The following is a 23,697-nucleotide window of genomic DNA, read 5'->3' as shown; positions in this document are numbered from 1 at the left end:
GTTGTTGTAATATGCACATTATATTCTCATTCCTATCTGAAATGTGTGATGTGTGTTTACATCACCAGATTCTAACCAAGGTAAAGCTCAATGAGAACTCTGATGGAAGAAAGTCCATGCTCATGGATTTGACCTGGCTCTCTTTGACCGCCAACTTAAGACTTGACTAGTGCTGGATAATGTCAAGTTCATCCTCACTTATAGACATAGGTCAATATCATACTACCCTGTTGTAGCGCTATTATTCCACTTTTTACTTATATGGCTTCCTCCTGTGGAATTCTGGGGTTTGTAGTTCAGTGAGGCCTAAGGGCTCTCTGGCTGAGAATTCTAAATGCCCCGCCCCCAACTGCACATTTGTTTGTTTGTTTGTTTGTTTCCAAGATTTATATCCCGCCTTTCTTCCACAGTGGGATCCCAGGATTCCACAGGAGGCAGTCATAGCAATTAAAGTGGAATAATAGTACTATAATAGTGCAGTGTGATATTTTCCATAGTGAGGCAACTTCTTTAGGTGGCGAACATTGAAGGGTAGGGACACCAGCTCCTGGGTTGTCCCAGTTATTCCCATGTCTCATTGAGAAGAACTGGGTATACCACTGGGCTGGTCCTGCACCTTCTAAGCCAGAGGTGGGCAAATTTACTGGATCAGGAGCAAATGTTAGCATTTTACTGCCATTTTTGGCAAAACCATGGTTGGGAAAATGGCTTTGGGATGATCTGAGGGCAGGAAAGGCAAACTGTTGTGCTTGCATGTGATTTCGGGTGGTTTTTTGTGGTTTCCAGGTGGAAAAGTGCCTGAATATCATGCAGAAAATATTCAAGAAATTGGGAGAACTTCAGTGCCTACTAAAGGGAAGTTCAGCAACTCGAAGCAACCTATTGTAATACAATAAAAGATTTGGAAGGGACAGCAAGGGCCACCTAATCCAAACTATGTCATGTAGGATGATTTGGCTTCCACTAAGGGCTGTAGTTTAAAACATGATGCTTGCTAGTCTTTGGTCTGATAGAAGATTCTGACCTGAAAGAAGATTTCGCTGCCATTTCAGCTGGTTTCTGTACATGGAATGGGAGAGGCACCATCTTCTTCTTTTCCTTGGATCAGTTCTGTCTGGTGTAGTGGGAATCCATGCCACATAGGAATTGACTAGAGATATTATGATGAAAATCCTCTTCATGGTCAGCCTGAGTGTGAGAGAGAGACAGCCAAGAAACACTGCTATTGTTGGCATGTCTGTCCAAAAGATACACAAAAGTGCCTAATATTGAACAATGGTACAATCAATCTATGCATGCATTTTCTGCACATAAAATAACATTTCTGTATACAACATGCTGTTTTCTGTACAGAAAGTGCTGTTTTCTATTTGGGAAACATGTTTTATGCACAGAAACCCCAATGTGCCTATTTTGGTCCACAGTAAGTCTCAGAATTCATGGGATTACCATTCATTCATGAGTGACTTGAAGGCATATAGGCACAAGACTGGAACTGCATCTAATCTTTGAAAACTACACAGTTTTCAATGCTTTTCTGGTAGCAAGGCAGAAAATGCTGGCAAGAACAAAATTTATGAAGATTTACATTCATAATCCAGGCACTGCTGCTGTGTAAGGTCGGTTGAGCTTTGTGTTCCACCAGTGCTGAACAGGGTTTTCGCTTTTGTATTAGTTCTGCCTCATTGTCAGGATTCAATTGTTTCCTGTGGTTGTGTGGCTCTTTCTGCTGCACAAAGCTGGAACTTCCTTTCTGTTGATTCCAGATTCAAAATGATTCATGTGAGTATTGTCTATAAGAGCAATGAGAAGAGGGATCAGGAAGGAATGGAGTTCCATTTTCTCCTGAATGCGTAAAATCCATACTGTGTTTGGCAGCTACTAATTTTTTCCTATTAAAAAATGCTGCCCCTGTAGGAAATGTGACATATTTGAAATGGTTCCTGTACAAAGATTGAACTATTTGGAGGTCCACACAAAGTAGAGACTGTTGTACTGTAATACTTAGAAGTCTTGACCAGCATAGCCCATGGTGAAGAATACTGGGAGTTACAGTTCAGCCACATCTGGAAAATCACATATTTCCTACCCTGTTGTAAAAGGGGGTGTTGCATGTTTCTCACTTCATTGTGATGTGGAAGTTCCTATTGCTTTCTTTTAAAACAAGACATGGGAACCATGGCTCTGCATATGCTGTTGATTTTCTGATTCTATCAGCTGTAGCAACAATAGTCAATGGTAAGTAATGATAGAAACTATTGTTCCCATCTGCAAGAAGACATATCCTTTATTCCTACAAAGGAAACAGAAAGAAATGGAAACGTGAAGTGTTTCTGCAGTATTTGTGTTTATTTACAAATCTTCATACCAAGACAGAGAATGTAGTACTCCAACAAGTTAGTCCAGGGCTCATGGATCAGATCTGCAAGTACTTTTAGCTCACAGCTCCTTGTCAAAAGCCTAAAATTTACAACAATAGCTGGGGAGGTATTAATTATCCTGAAACTGATTAAAGAGTCCTTTATGAAAGCTTCTTTTTTCCCTTTGTAAAAAGGTGATGTGTCTTGTGAGGACACAAGAGAAAATTTACTCCTTAACAACCATAGCAGATAAAGCAAATCAGCATGTGAATATTCCAGTCCCATTTTCAATATGTATGCATGGAATATTATAGTTTTAAATTTCTTTCACTTAAGTGGGAGGAAAAGCCCTCCTTGCTTATTTTCAGCCTGGATAGGATGGTGTATTCATCCTCCCACAGTCTTTGATTCATTGCACAGGAGATGGCTGCAAATTCTGTTGGGTTCTGACATTGCTCACCTTCAGCTCTGAACTTTGTGGGCAGCTCTGCCTGTCAGTCTAAGACTTTTAAGGCTCAGGTTCCAGCATATGAGGTGACCTCAGAATACCTGAAAGGGATATGCCATCCTGGATTTCTTCTCGGTTTCTGATCTTTCCTGCCATCACATTGGCCCTTTAATTTTTTCTGTTAATCCTCTTTTTTTTCCTTCCATTTCCACTCTCTTTTTTCTTGTCTTTCATGATGCGGGGAAGCATCCTTTGTGATCTTCTGTGGTCATGTCATTCCTATTTCCTTCTGTTTCTGGAAAATTTGTTACCATACAAAGCTGGGTGGGAAGACAGCATAATACCTATGAAATTAGGAAGAAACAAGTTTTTCTTTGTCTAGACATGCTTATTAAATATTAAGTCTTCGGGAGAAACACTGGTCTAATGGCAACCAGAGCCATCTAATTGATGGGAGAGAGCTATCTAATTAGTGGCAGAAAACAGGTTTTAACATGGATTCACTATCATGGTAGTTTGCATAGTCAGAATAAATTGAACATATCATCTGCTCTATTCAAACAAACTGCACTGGATCCTCCTTGCTAGTAACAACATGGTGAAAAATCAGTCACAAGTAGTTCAATTCTGATTTCTGAACCTAGTTGAGAGACAGAAAGTCTAAAGAGGAGGTGGGGGTTCTTTGCTTGGGCAGGCCATTCAGGGCTGTCTCATGCCATCATCCCGGCACAGGAATGTCAGCAGTTTGGCTGTAAACTTTTTATAACCATCCTTTGTTTCTGATGTTTCCTCTTGCCAGACATATTAAATCATGGGAGTTTTTAGAAAAGTTAATCATAGGAAATGGCTCACCCAGAGAAAAATGCATTCTGTGTCCTTCCACATCCTTCAGGGCTTGGCTAATACCCGCTTTTGCCATGACCCCTGGCTGGACCTTTTAAAAAGCAGACAGCTCCCCCCCTCCTCTGTATAGTTTAGGTGACCATAGGAGGCACATAAATGGCCTATATTTCATGATTTTATGATATGCTAAGTGGCTTCTGTTGTAGGAAGCTGTTGGGCTAATTAGTTTTAAACCACTGATTAGGAAGCCATTAAAAAGCCTAGGTTCTTGTCCATTTATTATCAGGCACTGCCATCTTGAGTTAATTTCAGACAAAATTAAGACATCAGCCCTGTGTTTCAGTTGTGCAAGAGGTGAGCCTCCAAGGATAGGAGAGAAAACTTCTTATTTTTTTCTAATTTTGATAACCAGGCACATTGTGTTTAGCCAAGCCTCTGAAGAGAAGAGAGATCTGGGTGAGACAGTTTGGACCTGGCCAATTTCCTGCTTGGAGCATGTTTGTACAGAGTGTTTGAAACAAAATGAACTGCAACCTGAAACCTTTTGAAGTCTTCCAATAAATTCCATTTGCATACAGTCATTTGCAATCACAAAGCAAAGCTGCATACAAGGCAGGGACACAACCTTTCTGTGACTTCTCCACACATTAGTTTGCAAAACAAAAGAAAAAAGGAAGAAAAGGGGGGTGTACAAAAACAAGTGGATAGTAAGATTTTTTCCCCATTCTAAAAAAATTAATTATAAAGCTTTTAGTCATTACAATAGTCTCTTCCTACAATAGTAGGAAAGAGATCCATGTAATTCACTAGACAGATTGGAAAAAATGGAGTAGAGTTTGTGTGGAGAAGAGAATCCTTCCCAACTCTTGTACCCTGTGAATAATTTCTAATCCCTGAGGCTTCTAACATGGATAAAAACACAGAAAAAGTCCTGTTAGATGCAACCAAAGTCCCACCTATCCAGGATCCTATTTCCTCCCATGGCCTTGCAGAAGCCTATGGGAAGACCGCATGCTGGATAAAAGGACCATCACTCTCTCACACTCTTGTTCTTCAGCATCTTGTTCCCAGAGACATACAAAAGAGTAAACTGATTGGCACTGAGTAAGAATTATTAATAGCAATCTGGTCTTCTTGATATGGTTCTGTTATTGTTACTTTAAAATGTATTATCACATCCAAACTCATCTGATTTTGGAAGCTAAGTAAGGTTAAGCCTAGTTAGTACAGGGATCTCTAGGCATGGCAGCAAAATTACTCTACTACTGTTTACATCCATGGCTTACATTATTACACTGAGTTTTTGCCTTCTTTAGAGGCTCTTGCTGTCTATATATGATTCATATTTAGATCCAGATTGGTTTTTCAGTTGGATTATGACTAATAAACTGCTGAATAAGAGTGGGCATGATCTCTAGAGCTTGGAGAGGTGCACCATCTAAGTTTTGGCTCCTCCAGAGGCCCACAGCACAGTGTTGCAGCCCCCATTGTGAGTGTCCAAGAGTGACAGTGTGCCATTCTTAGTTGCTTTGGAGGTTGTTTCTGGAAGGGAGTGTCTTGCTGCTTTGAGAGAAGTGACCCCTCTCAAAGTATCAGTTGTAAGTGTTTTTAGACTGTTTTTAGAGTTTTCCTTTGCCCACAAATTTGAGTGATGGTGGTAGTGGCTTGGGGTGGTCAATGGGGAATCCCACGGCTACACAGCATTTCTCACAAGGGCCACATATGGCTCACAGGCCACAAGATTCCCACTCCTGCTTTAAGGAAACAACATTTGAGAGATACTACTAATCACATGCCTTAAAAAGAAATAAACAATGCCAAGAGGCATTCTTTTGGCATAGCAGCTGCAGAAAGGAGACAGCAGAAGAAGCCATCTCTACTGCCAGAAAAAGGTAGTCTGCCAGCTCTTCAGCAGTTATGGATCCAGCCAGGTGGCATCCTTTTTCAATAGAGATGGCTTTTGCTGATTCCTCCACATGCACACTTTCCTATCTGCTATGGGCATTTTATCCTGCCACTTCACCATTGTTGATGTTGCTGCCAATTCTGATGCTGGCATAATTACATCCACCAACAGAATTGTGGCCTCTCTCTATGTGTGTATGTGTGTGTGCATGCGTGCGAACCCAGATGTGCATTTTCCAGGATGCTTTTGACATTTTTCTCCATATCCTTTTTTCTCCTCAGATATTTCAAGAAGTGCAAGTCTCTCTGAAAAAGAGCTGAAGGAAGCCAAAGCTAGGAGCCAGAGAATTGCTGCCCAGCTGACCACCCCACCCAACCCAAACTCCAAAGGGGTCCTCCTGTTTCACAGGCGCAAGCAGAGAGTGAACGCATTCACCTTAGAAACTCCAAAAGCCACCAGCCAAGAAGAAGTAGCTGCTGATTCCATCTGTGGAGCTGTTACTCAGCACCACAGCATTCCAAGCTATGGAAAGGAGTCCCATTGGAAGCAGATCTTAAGAGATAACCAAGGTCTGAAAGAAAAATTACCTGGCACCAAGGATTCTGGATTTCAGGGGCAAAGGGGCACCATGGAAAACTTATCTTCAGTAGAAGCTCTAGATAATATGCAGGGCCCTCAAAGGAATAAGATTAAAAGTGAGGAGAATCTTTCCACTATGAACATAACATTATCTGCTGAGGAGACTCCAGCTGAAGGGTTTCAGCAAATCCCTCTCAGTGTCTACCTAAAAGAGACTACAGGCATGGCCTCAACCAATGGAGTGCATGAGCTTATCACCAATGAGTTTGAAAAAGCAGCTGATAACCAACAAGCCCCAGTCATTGACAATATAGAAAACATCCCACCTATTGTTGATGACTTTCTTGTGCCTGTCACTGACACTGAGAATAACAGTACCAGTCTTGAAAAAGATCCATACGTACTACACACAGACAGGGAAAATAATATTCTTGAAAAAGAGCCACATTTACCAGTTATCACCAGTGATAATAACAGCAGTATCTTTGTAGAAGAGCCATATGTACCTGTTATTGACAGGGAGAATAATGTCATTCTTGATAAGGTGGTGAGTGAACCAGTTATTGACAGGAAAGAGAATGGTGAGATTCTTTGCAAAGAGCAAAATACAGCGATGGTTGAAAATGTCAATGTTCTTCCTACTGCTGACATTGAGAAGCCCAGTCTAGTCACTGACCTGCAGTCTAGTGAAACCACAACTCACATTAATAAACAGTACTGTGAAGTACGCTTGACTTTGTCTAAACCAAAATCTGTGAAGAACCGAACTGCAAGACCATTTGGGACACAGTCTTTAGTGGCAGCCCACACACCAGAAGAGAAGAGCCCTGTGGTAGAGCTTCCGCCACCACCTACATATGCAGAAGCCTTTTCCAGCCCTCCTCCAGTAACAAGGGTCAGGTCACCTCCAGCCTACTCAGCACTGTATCCTAGTGAAGAACAGAAAGTCCCTGTTCCACAAGACATTAAGTATGAAGACAGCAGGCCAGGACCTCTGCCAGGAGAGGATAGAGAACCAACTAAAACAGGCATTCTGGAGGAGTTTGTGGCCCGCAGAGCAAACAAAAAGTCCATGTTCACCTTTGTTGAGAAGCCCAAAGTGGCTCCTAATCCAGACCTTTTGCACTTAGTCCAGAGAGCAGACAGTAGGAAAAAACAGAAGGGACAAGAAGGAGCAATCGTTGAGGATGAGCCATTTGCTCTAGGAGCTGAGGCCTCTAACTTTCTCTTTGAAAACCGATCAGTAGATGGCCCAGTTCAGGCCCTTGCAGATCATAATGCACCAGAGTGGTCTTCATGTTTAAGGTCACCAAGAATACAACCCAAGCCTAAGATCAAGTCCAACCAAAGCCTCTCAGAGGCAAGAGGAAAGGGGGCAGAACTATTTGCCAAGAGACAGTCCAGGATGCAGAAGTATATCATTGAGTCCCCATCACAGCCGGATATAACCAGGTCACCTTCGCCTACCATATCACTCCCTCCTTCATGGAAATACGCCTCAGAAACTCATCTCTCCCCTATAGCCTTTCCCCAGCCTCCACCTAGAAGTCCAGCCAGGTCTCCTAAAGCTCCTTCTGTTCCACTCTACCACAGCAACATGTCGGAGACTGAGATCTCTAAAAAGGAGCTGGAAATCTCCAAACAACAGCCATACCAGCTCCAGTCTTCCTTGTTCATCCTTTCCCCAGTCAAAGATCCAGTGAGGTCTTTACCAAAAGCTGCACCACCACCAAAGCCTGTGGTTCCTGAACCCAGTTACATGAGACAGGCTTCTTGCCCAACAGCTCCCTTGCCACCTTCACCCATTTTGCATCCACCTACCCAGTCCAGTCCAAGTACAACATTTTCTAGTAATTTTGGTCCCTCAGCTGGGATTATGCTGGCACCTCAGAACATCAGAACAAGCGTCGAAGTGTCACCAGAACCACCTTTTGAGTATTCTTCTAGGATCTTGTCACCAAGAGCTAAAGGAGTCTTCCAAGCTCCAAGGCCTTCTTATTCCACCAAGAATGCAGGAATTGAGCCTCAGGTGTGGAAACCTTCTTTTTATTACAAGTAATTGTTGTTTAAAATTGTATCTATGAGAGTTTGAGCAAGTGACCAGCACCATCTTTAGCTTGCAATTGGTGGTGTGCAAAAGGAAAGAAACAAAGGCAAGGCAAAATGAAGACTGCTTGCATGTTATGTGTACAAACACAACTTATATATACTGTATATATACGCACACCCAAAGCACTTTTTACACCAAGGTGACTGAGCCTAAACAAGCAGGTGTCCTTGGGACAATTCTGGGGGACACATCTGTGGTGGAAGCCCCACATAGCCTGGTGCTGACATGTTGTAGTTGAGCCAGTCCTGACAAAACATGTGCAATTGGATCCATGCATTTGTGCAGATTGAGTTCCAAAGGAGCTGAACACAGCATGAATGCAGTGCACAATAGCAGCTTAAAAATAGCAGAAGCATAAGAGACCTAGAAGATTGTTAGCAGAAGCTTGACTGAAACAGGAGGAAGTGTCTGGTGCCTTCTTTCTTCCCTTGCCCAGAAACTTTACGGAGCATCAGATCTCTGGTTTCATCGCTACCTTGCTTTGTGAATTTCTTCTTTCCTCTGTGGGATATTTTCCCCTCTGTCCTATATACATCCAGAGTCTTCAGCATGACCTGCTTGCAACCTCTCCACTTTCTGCTGATGTTGAAAGTTCACCACTGAACACCTTTGATTTCAGATAGCATAACCTCCAGCTGCTACCTGTTTCTGCCTCCCCTTTGTTTCTGCTTCATATAGTTTCCCCTCTCTGCTTTACTTACATGGTCTCCTTTAGCCAAAAACAGTGAGGAAAAAAGAATGACATCCCCACCACACACACACACACACAAAACCCTAGAACCTCACTGGCCTCTTTGCAGCCTATATTTCATACTTAGCAATGCTGGTTTACCTATCCTGCTCTGAAGATATTAGAATTCACACAACAGCCCACTTCCTATCATAGGGAATCTTCCCATCTGACCCAGGAAGTTTCTGCAGGTGCTCCAGTGTTTTGCTTACAGAAAGACAATTTGGATCTGTTTGTAGCCAATTCACACTGGTGATTATGAGAATACAAAGATCATTTTTTGGCATAAACAGCCCTAAGCAACTGTAGCGGAGATATATGTAGTTCAGTTTAGCCTCGGGCGAATCTCATACTGAGACTTCATGTGACAAACAATTGCTATTGATGAAGAGCCAATATCAGCAGTCTGTAGTGAAATTATTTTGCAATTATTTCACAGCACAGGAAACATTTTCAGTCTTATGAATATTCACAGAAATCAGGTAACCAAATATGATCCAATGATGCAGTATTTCCTGATAAAACCATTACAATTTTATTTATTTATTTATTTTAGTTTTAGCAAATACATTTCTGGCCTTTATGGTTGTGGAGTGAAAAGGTGGTGCACTTTTAAACACATTTTGATACATTTGTTTCTCTCAGTTTTAGTGCACTCTCATCATTTCTTATGGATCTGATTAAAGAGTATTGGATATCTCGTGCTGAAAATATCAGGAACAAATTAAGTATCAGCCATATTCTACTGCCTTGGGACCTTATGTGTAAAGAAACCATTTCAGGTTATTTAGTCCTGTATAGTCTTCTACTGCCGGGAGCATTAAGTAGGTGCTGTTGAAAGGCCATCTCACTCCGTTTTCTACCTTGACAGCAATTATTCTTTCCCAGAGCTTTGGATGTGGGTTTTTTTTTTATTATAACTCCCAGAATCCCCCAGCTAGCATGGACACTTCTGGCCAGGCTGGCTGGGGGATTTGGGGAGCTATAGTCCAAAACAATCCACCTTCCAATCTCTGTTCTTTGCTCCCTTTGCTGGGAGGTATTCAAACAGCTGTGCATGCCAGTTCAATATGACCCAGGACTAATAACTGAGCATTTAGATTCATCTTCTGAAAATGAGACACCTGGCCTTGGCTTATTTGGCTGTCTCATGAGTGGTACTGTCATTGAGCTGTTGCTGAGACTGCCACACTGCAGAATTAATGCAGTTTGACACCACTTTAACTGTCATGGCTGCATACTATGAAATCCTAGGATTTGTAGTTTGATGTGGCACTAGAGCCCTCTGACAAAGAAACCCTAGAATGACATAACATTGAGACATGGTAGTATGCTATGTCATTCTAGGATTTCTTTGTCAGAGGGCTCTGGTGCCACAACAAACTACAAATCCTAGGATTTCATAGTATGGAGCCATGACAGTTAAAGTCAAACCGCACTGGTTCTGCAGTGTAGATGTATCCTGCGTGGAGACAGGCCACTGGGAGATGTGTGTGTCACAAAAGTGTGGAAGGTGTAAACATATGCATAACAGAAGAGCATACCTTGATACAAATTTGCCGAGCGGCAGGTTTCATTTGTAAATGAATTTTGGCACTAGTTTCAGCACCTCTAGAGCAAACTAACTTCAAGTTGACCTTCAGGAAAGAGCCAAACTCTACAGAACAGGTGCTGCTTTCAGTGTGTTGAGTGAACAGTCTCCAGCAAATCCAGCACTTAGCACTTTATTTTAGACTCATCCCACCCCATGACTTTTTGAATCAGTGAGGTTATGTGTAGCAACAAATGGTAATAAATATGTGATATAACGAATGATAATAGTAAATGCCATATATTTATTTAATCCTTTGTAACAGATTATTACAACCTCACCTCTTTCTGCCTCTGTCTCTATTTTCTCTTTTTCTCTGTGTGTGATCTTAATAGGCTCCCTGACAAATCCTTCTGTGAGGATGTAGTTGGGGTTAAGTTTTTGCCACAACACTATTTTTTTAAAAAAAAAAGAAAAGAAAAGAAACTCTTTGAATAAAGGACTTTGTTCCTACACCAGGCTCAAATTGGTTGGCAACACCAGGTGTAAAACCCTTCATTGACAATGTTCATTTAATTCCAGCATTTCTATCCTGATTGAGCAAAATAGTCCAGGTTTAAGTAGTGCGTTGAACAAGTAGAAACTCCTATAACTAGATTATGCATAACAGGTGTGTATGTGTGTGCGCACATGTGCACATGCATGGTGCCTTAAAGTTGCCTGTTGACTTATGGCAATCCCAGAAATTTCATAGGATTTTCTTAGGCAAGGAATACTCAGAGGTGGTTTTTCCAGTTCCTTCCTTTGAAATACAGCATACCGCATCTGGTAATCATTGGCGGTCTCCCATCCAAGTGCTACAGGTACTGGAATGCCAATTGTTTAGCTGCCAGCCAAGCTAATTCTACCTGATCATTGCTAAACATACCACCAATGAGGGAAGCATGTGAAGACACAGAGGAAAGCTGTGTAATGCTAATGCATTTATAGAGCAGATGCCTGTGGTGGGGCAGTGTATGCATGATATGTCATGTGATTAGAGAAGGGATCATTACAGAGGTCACAGGAAAATTACAGAGTAAGTGCTAGGCATAGCAACTGTGGGTTAGCTGGATATTTATAGAGCAAAGGCTTTGGTCATCAACTCTGGAGTTACATTTGTTCATCCCCACAGAAGGTGCAGGTTTACACTGCTGCCTTGTTAACTTGGCCACAGAAACCTGCAGTTGAATCAAGGGATGTTATCAGACAAGGGAAATTGGAAGTATAATCCAATGGCAATCCGAACGCAATCACGGAGTTTAACATTATTGTGTGATAGACTACCACATGCAATTTTGGGCAATGGGAAGTCAGTCTGGACGCAATCATGGGGTTTCACATTATTGCGTGTGTGAGAGGTGATCACACGCAATTTTGGGCAATGGCAAGCTATTTTCAGGCAATGAAAAGTCAGTTCAAATGCAATTCAAATTCATGTATATTCGCTGAACTAGCGAATTCACGTGAATGCGTTCTGGCCCCACTTTCTTTTCATTCGAAATTAAGAGAAATTCCTCCCATGTGATAAACTCCAAGGTCCAGAGACTTCCTTGCTCCTCTTTCCTTTCTAAGTTCCAGGCACATTTCATGGTGATGATTGAGTTGTTTAACAAAATATACTGCTTGCTTTTTGTGAAGGAATGCTTAACAACAAATAAAATGACAGTTAACATTAAAAATAAAATGGCATAATACCCCATATGGTACAAAGCCTGATACAAAAATGATAGCTTTTATTAGTTAGTTAGTTAAATATTTCTGTTTTACCCTATATCTGAGGGTCTCAAAGTTGTGTATAATAAAATAAATTTGAACAGTTAAAAACAGTTTAAAGCAATAAGACTAATGTAGAAGCTAAAAGCATATTAAGCCATTTATCACTTAAATGGGACAGTTTTAAAGCAGCTAAATGACAGAAATACACAAGCAAGGCACTCTTGAAAAATGACCACCAACCTCTGTTTAAAGACTGCCAAAGTAAGAGAATCCACCACCCTGAGACAGTCTAGTTCACTATTTATCAGTTTTTACTGTCAGTATATATATATATTTTTCTAATGTTTAGGTGGAATATCTTTTTCTTGTAGTTTGAAACCACTGATTCGTGTTCTAGTGTCTGGAGCAGCAGAAGTCAAGCTTGCACTATCTTCTTCATAACATCCTTTCTAATGTTTAAGGATAGCCATCATTTTACCTCTCAAGTTTTGTTCTCCAAGCTAAACTTAACTTGTTCCCTGAGCCATTCCTTATAAGCCTTAGTTTCCAGACCTTTGACCATCTTGGTCATCCTCCTCTGGACACATTGCAGCTTATCAGTATCCTTGAACAGTGATACCTAGAACTAAACACTATTCCTGGGGAGATCTGACCAAAGCAGAATAAAGTGGTACCATCACTTCCCTCAGTCTGAACACTATGCTCCTGTTGATGCACACTACAACTGCACTGATTCTTTGTGCTCTGCATCACATTGTCGATACATGGAAATACATACTTGGGGTTAGTTGTGCTGGGGATGCAGCAAAATGCAACAAAATTCAAAATCCAAGCAAAAATACATTATGCAAGTTCTCAAAGGTACACTGTCTTCTTCATCAGGCAAAGATGTTAAAATACAGGTGGGGAGGAAAAGGTGATGATGTTGGAGTCATAGGCCTAAATTCTGTCTCAGGTGTTACTCTGTTGTCAGTTAAGATGGTAGTGAGGGATTTCAATGCAGGCAGAGGCCACTCCCCTTCTTGGCAATGTGAGGACTAGGGACAAAGGGAAATAAAATAATAATAAAACAAATAATAACATTTCAGCTCCATTAGCAACAGAAAAATAATTTCCCTTGAGATCTAGCTGTCCCCACACTGTAGGCAGTTGGCTGCTGCTTTCTAATGGTAGAGAACATTAAATTTCTCAGGAAGTCCCTCAATACTATCTTAACTGACAGAGTAACATCTGAGACAGAATGTAGATCTCTGATTCCAACATTGTCATCTTTTTTTCCCTGTAATATTTTTAACATCTTTGCCTGATGAAGAAGCCAGTGAAGCTTTGAAAGCTTACAGGATGTATTTAATGCTTTGGAGTTACCAAATAAAGATATTGCTGCTTTGTGGATTTTGCATTTCGTTGTATATTGTTGATGCACATTTAGCTCCTGGTCTACTAACATTTCTATATCCTTTTTACTTGGACTGCTTTCAAGTCAGGTGACACCTATCCTATTTTGTACATTTCATTTTTCCAGCCTGAAACATTTATCCCTGTTGAGATCCAGCTTTGCAGTAGTCAGAAGAGTGAACCTTGCTTGAGTCATGCTGTTAGCAGCAGTGGGGGTTGGTGAGTCTTAGTCCAAACTTTAAAGGAGTTACTCAAGGTGGTGAACCTATTTGGGGGAATATGGGTCAACACCTTGGACAGCTCCTTTAAAGTGTGTAGAGTGAAACCTGGGGCTCATTCCCACTTACATTTAAACTGGTTTGGGATTTGCCTTCGCTCCGTGTTGGTAAAGAGATTCCAAAAGGTCCGTCGTTACCACTATGAAAGCGGATCTTTTCTGTAATCGCTTCTTTTTTGCCATGATTCTCGTCTCCACTTCAAAATGAATATCAATCATCAGTGACGTAAGCAGCAGCCTGGGCTCTGGGTGGGGAGAGGGTGCTGGCAGGCATTCGGCCTCTTGACATAAGCAGCAGCCCAGGCAGCCTGGCTTGGAAACTACAGTGGGCCCCTTCTTATATGCTGGCTTGCCATCCACGGATCTGAGCATTCATGGGTGGCAAGCCTGGGGGGGGGGGGGGAGAGGAGGAGGAAGAGAAAGAGAAAGAGGAAGGCACTGCATGGTGGGAAGAGAAGGAAGAGGAAGGCGAGGCAGGAGGAGAAAGAGAAAGGAGCAGTGCATTATGAGGAAGAAGAGGAAGGTTAGGCAGGAGGAGAAGGAGAAAGAGGAAGGTGAAGCAGGAGGATGAAGAAAAGGAAGGGGGTGCGGCACAAAGAGAAGGAAGAGGAAGGTGAGGCAGGAGGAGGAAAAGGAGGAAGAAGACAAGGAAGGGGCGGCGTGGCACAGTGTGAGGAAGAGGAAGGCAAGGCACGGCACGTCCAGTGGTGTTTTTTTTTAATAAATTGATCAAAGAATTAATTCATTGGTTTAGCAACTACTTGCCTTTACAAGTAGTTGCAAAATCAATGAATCAAATCTTCTTTTTATTTATTTAGTGTTTTTTTTTTAAAAAAAAAACATGCACCCATAGGTCACACCACAAGCAAAAAGGCAGCACTGGAGTGTGTGTGAAATGCTGGATCTACCAAAAACTGGGGAGGGATGATAAACACCCCTCTGCCATTAGTCCCTCCCCTCCACAATGATGCGATTCAGATCTGTCATTCCCACTTGTTGAACACGCTTCAGAATTGATTAGTTTCTAAAGAACCGCTAGGAAACTAGTATGGAAAAACCGGGGGGGGGTTGCATTTGCCTCGATTTATTATGACAGAAATCGATCAAAGTACGACAAGAACCAGTTTCAAATGGGAACGATGGTCATTTAAACCAATCAGCAATTTGCTTTATTTCATAGTGGGAACGAGCCCCTGGAGTACATAGACTGTCCTACTAGCATGAAAGGCTCTAACCATCACTAGCCATCAGCCTGTGGCCTCTGTTTTTTTAATGGAAACACCACCACCCACTGCCCACTTTCAGGCATTGCCACATTGGAAGGAATGTGTGTTTCATATCGTTCCTTGCTTAGATGTGGCATTCTTCTGTAGGAGAGAGGAAGGGAAATGGCCATGATAGCTGTAGTCCCAAAAAGTTACTTCCCCAACTCAGGTTTAGACTTGCTTATTAGAAGAATGACACAAACTCAGACATGGTTTCCTCTGCTCTTGAAATGACTGGATTAGAGTCCAGCAGGATAAATCTGAGTTCACAATGTCTTCCTGAGGAAGGAATGGGAGAGTGACCACAGTATGTCTTGTTACAAAAAGCCATGGAAGGGAACACCCTGAAGAGCAAAGCAGTAAGGAAACGTTCATCTACTGAATGCCTTTCCCCCAGGGCTGAGCAGCTGAGTTTAAAATGGAATAGAAAATTTCCTGGGGAAAACATTACATGTTGCTTGAGATGGGGTGGGTCAGGAAACCAAAAACTATCTATTTTGCTGTCTCTAGTCAAATGCATTCAATTATGATGGAAGTGCTTTTATTCACTCTGCATAAGGATGGGTACATGTGTCCCTCCAGATCTTGCTGGACTCCAGCTCCCACCATCCATCACCATGGGATATTCTGGTTTGAGATTATGGAAATCAAAACCCACTAATATTTGGAGAACCACATATCCCCGAGTCCTCTTCTGCATTTTGAGGAGAGGGGTATTGTTAGCAGTCATTTCAGAAACAGCCCAGTGTTCCATTCAGCCTCTGTTTAGCTGTCTCCCCATCACAGTGGCAGCAGTCCTCAGACTTGTTTCCTGCTGGTTATCCCTTTAAATAATTAAAAAGGAAAAGTAAACTGGACCACCTGGGCCTTTTAGCACAAGTCAAAGGTGTGCCTAACTTCAGAAGAGGAATATGTTTTCCAAAAAGGGATGTTGCTGCAGAGAAGTGCAAGGAACTTAACTGAAATTCACAGTTCTATTCAGAATAAATAGGGCAGGGTGAGAGTGTCCATGCAGAAGCTATACCGTGCATGCAGACTCCAAGGAAAATGCTCCTCGTAACAGGTCCCATTCCATGCCACTCACTTCACAACTCCCACCAGATTGCAAAGGGGCATTTCTCTCTCCCTCACCTGCTTGACCTATGGAGAGGCAGGGGTAAACACGGTGGCATTGGCAAGAATTAGCCAAACCAGGGCTGTGGGACATGGGGGCCACCAAACGTCATTGGATTGCAATTGCCATTATCCTTCACCATAGGCAATGTCTATGTAAATCACCATAGGCTATGCTGGGGTCAGTGGGAGTTGCAATAACTCCAGCAATAACGGGCTAAATTCCATTGTTCCAACAAGACTAGATTCATTGAATGCATTGCTGAATGGTAATTCAACACTTACTATACATCCCAATGTGTCAGTGGGTCTGCTCCAATGGAGAAGACAGGCCCATGGGGGGGATGAGATGTTCCCTAGCTCTGATATAGCCAGCATGAGCTGCATTGACTGAAGATCAGGGGTTCACAAACTTATGCACCCAGAAGATGTTAGACCATTATTATTATTAAGCTTTATTTATATAGCGCTGTAAATTCACACAGCACTGTACATAAAATCTTTTAATTAGATGTGACCCTCATAAGCTCCCAGGGCTGAAATATGAATTGTAGTAGTCAAACGACACCTGTGGCGCATCAGCCTAAGGGATAACTGATTACTGGGACAGTTTAGGAAGTGTGTCTCACATTTCCAAACTTGGTACAACAAAGAACTGTAGGTCCTGCCAACACTAGCAAACACGTACAAGGGCTTGCAGGAGAGTAGCTACAGGATTAGGGGCAAAATTAAGGCACTACCCCCAGGAAAAAGAAGAATGAAATTTTCCTTCAGTCCTCAAATTTCTAGGATTGCAGAGAGTGTAATATTGACAATCAAGCACAGCTTTAATTCTTGTATTTGCTGTGTTCATATTCCCTTGGTAACTGGGTGCATGTGCCTTCAAATCATGTACTGACATATGGTGACCTCATGAAATTGACAGAGTTTCTTAGGCAAGGGATATTCAAGGGTTGATTTTGCCCATTACTTCCTCTGAAATATAGCCTACATGCCTGCCCTTTTTCTTTGGGTGCCTAAACTGTACTTCCAAATGCCCAGCTGAAGTTTTAAATTACTGTAATTCTAGAATCCTGGAGACTGAAGGAAAATTTCAGTGGGGGTGTTTTTGAGAGGGGCAGTGCCCTCATATTTTGCTCTTCTCAGTAGCTATATTGCTGCTTTAGACTGTGGCAGTTTCCCCCCCAGAATGCTTACCATTGCTGTGACAGCTGATACAGCAACTACAGTCCTTGTTAAAGAACAACATATTACAGTAAGAAAAAAGAGATGCTGTTGAAGCGGAAGAACCTAGAAAAGGAGGGCTAGAAGAGAAGTGGGGGGCCAGATGTTTCCAAATGTTGGAACATTTCCAGTTCCATCAGGGTCAAGGACTGGCCTTGACATCAGACAGTGTATGCAAACTTGCATATACAAAGGTATGAATTGCTACCCGAGGAGTGCAACAAAACTTACTAAACCTTTGAAACCGACATTACAGCATTTAGTTTAGCCCAGGCATGGGCAGAGGGTTGCCAATACACTTCCAACCTGCCCCAAAAGCTTCTCCTTAAGGTTTCTAGAAGCAGCAAAATAAATCACAGATCACACATACACACACACACACATGGAACTTTTAAACCTCATTTTCAAAACTGGAAGCATACTTTCAGTCACCTCCAATTTTGTTTCTGTTTTTAAAAGCATTTTTGACAGTCTGGGTGGCCCCCAGAGGTTCCTAAGAATAGGAAAGTGGCCCATGGACCCATCAAAGTGGTTCACCCCTAACGCTGTCTCCCTTTAGCGTGACTATTGCAGTACTTTCCAGAAGATGTCAAAGATGATGAGTTTCACACAGTTTTGGCTCCTGATTTAACAGACATTAAGGGTTTTGCTGAAAGGTGATGGAGAAATGCTTTTGGTTTGGCAGATGCTTCATGGCTGGACTCCTCTGTTTGGCAAGGCCTGTATTTCCTTTCTTTTGCTGATATATCATAGCAACAGCTAAGGGCGGATGGTTGGCTCCATAGAGAATAGTGTATGGGAAGTAAAGGAAATGTAAGCACTTTTCTCCAACAGTTTCTGCTCTGATGAAGTTCTGGGTGGGATGCAGAGCATGAATTAAAAGTCTGTAATCCTTGGCACAGGACTATCAGCAAGCTACTCATTTTCCTATGTCAGCATTTTTGCAAGCAATAGACAGTTCAGTGAAGTGGCTGGTAGGGCTGGGAACATGCTGAGAAAAGAAAAAAAGATTCACACAGCTGGAAGAATTTCCTCAAAAGGAAGGAAGGAAGGAAGGAAGGAAGGAAGGAAGGAAGGAAGGAGATAGAGATTCGACTTGTCTATGTGCAATTGCTTCTACTATTTGAAAAATCTCACATCACATGAAGTACTTGTTCCCATTCATCCGCACTGCTTTACGGGATTGTAGTGGGCTTTTAACCTGACATTGGCTGGTATAATGTTGGTACCTTATCCCTGTGTACATCTTTTCTTGGTGCCTGTGAAAATTGGTATTCCCCTTCTCCATCCTTCCATTATTATTATTATTATTATTATTATTATTATTATTATTATTATTATTGAAACCCCCCTTTTCCTGGCCTCCAGCTGTCCAGAGGGCAGGAACCTCAGGCGCGCACCTCTGGCTCCTCCCCTCCGTCATTTGTCAGCCTCTGACTGTCCCTTTGGGACACCCAGAGGTTGGCAAATGGGCTTCGGAAGGTAGGAGTCTCAGGCGCATGCCTTTGGCTCCTGCCTCTCACCATTTGCCAGCCACTCTTCTGTGCCCCCCTCCCCCGGGCTGTTTCAGATCCATACCTGTCTCTCCGGAGACAGGTCTTCCAGGCTCATAGTCTTCCTGGTCTTCCAGTATCATAACCCAAAGTTCAAATCACTGTATCATGCTGGGTCTTCCAAAGTACAGTCAGCCCTCCACATTTGCAGCTTTGATTTTTGTGGATTTGCTTATTCACGGATTTGAATAATATGTTCTCATTAGGAATCACTAGGTCCTCCTGCACGACTCTGCTGAAAGTTGACCATAGGGTTATGATAGAAGATCCAGATATTCCTAAAGAAAACATTTCTCTAAGCATGTATAGGCCTTCCAACATTATTCTATGGTCATCTTTTGGTGGATGTTGAGCTCAAAGTTGCACCTGACGACCCAGAGATTCCTAGGTAGATGTTCTTTCTGATAAAGAAAATATATTTTTTTTAAATTGTGGTTTTCCTACTTTCATGGGGGTCCTGTGCTCCAACACCAGTGAATATGGAGGGCCCATTGCACTTTAAATTACAACAATGATATAGTCTTGAGGAGAAATTCATGTCTGCTTCTCCCAGTATTGTGAGGATTTCCCAGTACTGTGAGCTAATCCCAAGTTAGCCTCCATAACACTGAGGCAGAAAATCCACTCTGCGCTTTCACTTGAACTCCAAATATTTGAGGGAGAGGTTTCAGCACCTTTGATAGTTGCTTTAAAATTCAGACTGAAAACCAGAGTGAATTCATTGCTCCACCATCTGCCACTGACTAGGGTCATGTCTACATGGGCCGTTTAAACCAGTTTACTCCTGCCCTCAGGGCACCTTGTTGTGACCTTAGAAGGAACAACAGGACACCTTGGCAGGGCACCTTAACAACACAGGGCCAAAATTGGGATTTGAGTGTGGACTGTCTTCACAACTGAAGGTCAGCCCCACGGATCCAGCTTAGCTTTTGTTCTGGATATTCCAGGAAATCTGGAACACTATGGAGCAGTGCTGATGGCTGTTTACACACACATCGTTGATGTGTCACCCATTTCCACTACCGCTGGCACAAGTCGTTCCCTCTGAGGTCACAAGAAGGTGCCCGGCCATATGATCAATATTGAGCACCTTGTTTGTGACTTCAGAGGGAGTGATTTGCACCAGGCAGTACAGCAGGACATGTGTGTAGACAGCTGCCCCGCATCACTCCTGAGTGTGAACGTCATGGAGGCAATTCAAAGCATCTTCCAGGATGTGATTGTTGTGAGGACATATTATTTGGCCCATGCAGACATGGTCAAAGAGCAGCAAAAATACCTTTTCCTGATGATTTCATAGAAATGAATTCAGCATGATGACAATGTTATCAAGGTATTTTATTCACATAATTCATGAGATATAATAATACAGAGAGGTACCTTGCCCAAGTTTGCCCAGGAAGAATTGATACAGCTGGGAAAGAAATCTTGCAGTTGAGCTGCTCTTGGGGCCACGCTTCCAGTTCCAGTGTCCAATTGAAATCGCTCACTGTCTCCTTCTACATCTAGGAGACAGAAACAGTAACCCTCATCTCTGTTGTCCTTACAGGAAAGAAAGGCATCCCTGCCTGCTTCCCCGACGTGGACTCCACGGCAGCTGCGACGACAGCCCAGCAGTTTAGATGGCTGGGTCAGCCCAGCACCCAATTCGGAGCCTGAGGAGGGGCTTCTAGATGCCTTCCGAGCAGCCAGTGTCTTGACCCCACCTCCCCCTATGTCTCCTTCATGGAGTGAAAGATCTCTGTCTCCATTTCGTCAAGAGACAGATCCCAAGTCCAGCCGACAGATGCAAGTTTTGCTGGCCAGAAACATCATCAATGCTGCCCGGAGGAAGAGCTCATCTCCCAAAGCTACAGGGGCAGAGGGTTTCCGGCCCTTCACCCCTCCTGCCACTTCTGCCAATGTGTTGTCCTCAGTTGGCAGCCCTAAGAGTGTGGGTAACCATTCCCCAAGTCCACTGCCGTCTCCCAGGCCAATGAGGACGGATGGCTACAGACGCGTGTCCCTCCCTGTTTCCATGGCACCTCCAACAATCAGTGCATCATCAAACAACAGTCCCAGGTTGCTAGGCAGCCAGTCACCATCTTACAAAAGCCCACTACAATCCCCAAAAGCAGTGCGGATGAATGGGAACAAGTACTTCACACTGCCGGCTAACACTGGAGCTTCGCTTTTCAATGCAGGGGTATCCAATAATGGCCCAAGATCAATGGGCTCCCATTCCATCCCATCTCAGTCTCCAAAACCCACAGTCATAGATACTCACAGGATCTTCACAGCCCCAGTCAGTATGAGCAGAAAATTGTCATGCACCAGTCCAAAGAATGTGGGCACCTGCTCACCAACCATCACAAGCCCCCTGCAGTCTCCCAGGGTGAGGCCACATTCCCCAGTGAAGCGCTACACATCCCTGTCACCCACCAACTCAGATGTCTCCCTCGACTCTGAAGACTCTGGGATCAAGTCACCCAGCATTCGCAGTTTCAACATTTGCCCTCGAGGCTGGAACGGCAGCCTCAGGCTGAAGCGAGGTAGCCTTCCTACAGAAGCACCCTGTTCCTACTAAACATGGGACAGAGGAAGAAACTGGAAACCAGTCATGAAATCAGTTGACCAAAATATTTTTGCAGACTCCTACAGGCAGACTCCTACAGGTCCCACTAAACATGATGAAGCCTCTGGAGGAAGATTATAGGCCTGCACAGATGTCATATCTTCTCCACAAATCTGCCATTTTTGGGAGAAGAATGGGGTAGAACCAGTCTATTTGTGGACAAGACTTCTTGTGCCAGACTTGCCCTAAGCAGAGAGAAATGTGTCTGATGTTCTTTCCTAACACAACATCTTTCCATAGGACTCCTCATAGTGTCTTCCCCTGTTGCTGCATTTGCTTGCATATTTGGCTCTCACAGGCTTTGATTGATCTATCTCCACTGGACTGGAGCCACCAGAGACTTCCTTTCTCGAGGGAGATTAATACAGCTTTGACTGCTTTTGTTCTCACTCTAAAAAATCCTGTGAGAGGAGGACAATCAGGCAAACAGAGAGAGACACAAACACAGAGAGTCCACAGCATAATCCCCAGCAGACTGTCAGCAAAAGACCAGAAAGAGAGGCCTGTGCCAACCTTGTGCTTGCCTTCCATTGCTATTGTTACTGTTTCTCCTCTGCTCTGATGGAGCCACAAGGGCATTCTGTCTCCACTTCAGTTGCCTGAGAAAATAAATGAGCAGAGAAAAAAACCCAGAGGGCAAGAAGACCACTCAGCAGTTGTCACTGGGTGATTTGGCATTTCCTCCTGATAAAAGCCTGGCTTTACATTTATCAGGGCAAAATGTGTCCCATGTAGCCCCAAAGGCTGTTTTTTTTTTAATGGTCCCATCCTTTTCTGATTTCCACAGCCAACCCATTTTCTGGCAAAACAAATAAACTGCCTCTTCTGGAATGGCAATTGACCCTGGGGGAGGGGGTAAAGGCTAACCTATTTAACCTTTTTTTAAAAAAAAAAAACCTAGATGGGATCCTGTTCAGTAGTTATGAGATTGTAAGACAAACTTGTGATCTCATAATTTGGGGGATTCATGTTTATTGTAAAACAGACTTGTGATCTCATAATTTGGGGGATTCATGTTTATAGTTGTTAATGACCAGACGTGACCCTCCAAACTCACCTCTTAAGCCAGGCAGCACTCCCCAATTGAAGAGTTTCTGAAGTGATGCAGACTGGGGCACTGGAAAATGATGTCTGCAGGGATTTTCTAGTCACGGGGTGCACTGAGAGAGATAGCTGAAGCAGAACCCAGAGGGATCTCTCAACAGCTGACTGTTCTCAAAGTGTCCTGCAACTGGAAGATTACTGTGGACATGATTTCCCAGTGTCCCAGTCTGCAGTACCTCATAAATCCTTCACTGCCTGGCTGAAAAGTTAGGTAGGGGAGGTGGAATCATCAGGTGTAACTATGTTGATGGAATTCTGTCACTGTAGTTACATGTGATGATGCAGATATTGGTCCTGATTTCTGAAAACCAGCATTAGACTTCTGGCTCATTCTGGGCTTTTGTTCTTTTGTTCTTTTCCCTCTCTTTTTCTTCTTCTTTTGCAGTCTTTGTAGTCTCTGCCACTCACAGAGACTCCTACAGACAGAAAATTGTCTCAGGACACAGTCATGTTGCCCATCCCTAGATCAATATGCAGATAGCTTGTGAAGCCAGAGAAAAGAAGGCCTTTTGGTGTTCTTTTTTCTGGATGGCAAGGGGGGAGACATGTTAGCATACCAGATGAGAGAGGATGGGAAGCTGAACTAATGTTCAAGTATTACTGTATTCTAACTATGATGTATGGGGCAGGGGCCAGAAATATCACTGCTGTGCCAGTGCAATGGTTATCATTTCCAATACAAGCTCAAGAGGGAGTGGAAGACACATAATGGGGGGGGGGGGGGGTTGCCAGAATGGCAGCTTCTCTGGAAAGACAGCCAAAGCTTGCCAGTCAGTGGCAGTGATACCGACACATTATCCACAGACAGAAATGGAATTAATTAACTCAAAAAGGGAGGTTTAATGACCTCCCCAGAACATCTCCCTGCAACACAACATACACCATAC

General features: G+C 43.0%; 1 protein-coding gene across 2 annotated transcripts in view; it reads left to right on the top strand.

The window, feature by feature from the left end:
• SYNPO (synaptopodin) overlaps positions 1–22,537 on the top strand; it is a 94,782-nt gene extending 72,245 nt beyond the window's left edge. For both annotated transcript variants that reach the window (XM_042448907.1, XM_042448908.1), the window contains 2 exons: positions 5,839–8,165; positions 20,642–22,537. In XM_042448907.1, the coding sequence (XP_042304841.1) occupies positions 5,839–8,165; positions 20,642–21,658 (3,344 nt within the window). In that variant the 3' untranslated portion in view covers positions 21,659–22,537. The remainder of the gene's footprint in view (positions 1–5,838; positions 8,166–20,641) is intronic.
• The last annotated feature ends 1,160 nt before the right edge of the window (positions 22,538–23,697 follow it).

Source organism: Sceloporus undulatus, chromosome 2 (assembly GCF_019175285.1).
Source record: "Sceloporus undulatus isolate JIND9_A2432 ecotype Alabama chromosome 2, SceUnd_v1.1, whole genome shotgun sequence".
In the NCBI taxonomy this organism is placed as follows: Eukaryota; Metazoa; Chordata; class Lepidosauria; order Squamata; family Phrynosomatidae; genus Sceloporus; species Sceloporus undulatus.
The sequence above is the reverse complement of the archived record's forward strand: the minus strand, read 5'-3'. Positions and strand labels throughout refer to the sequence as shown.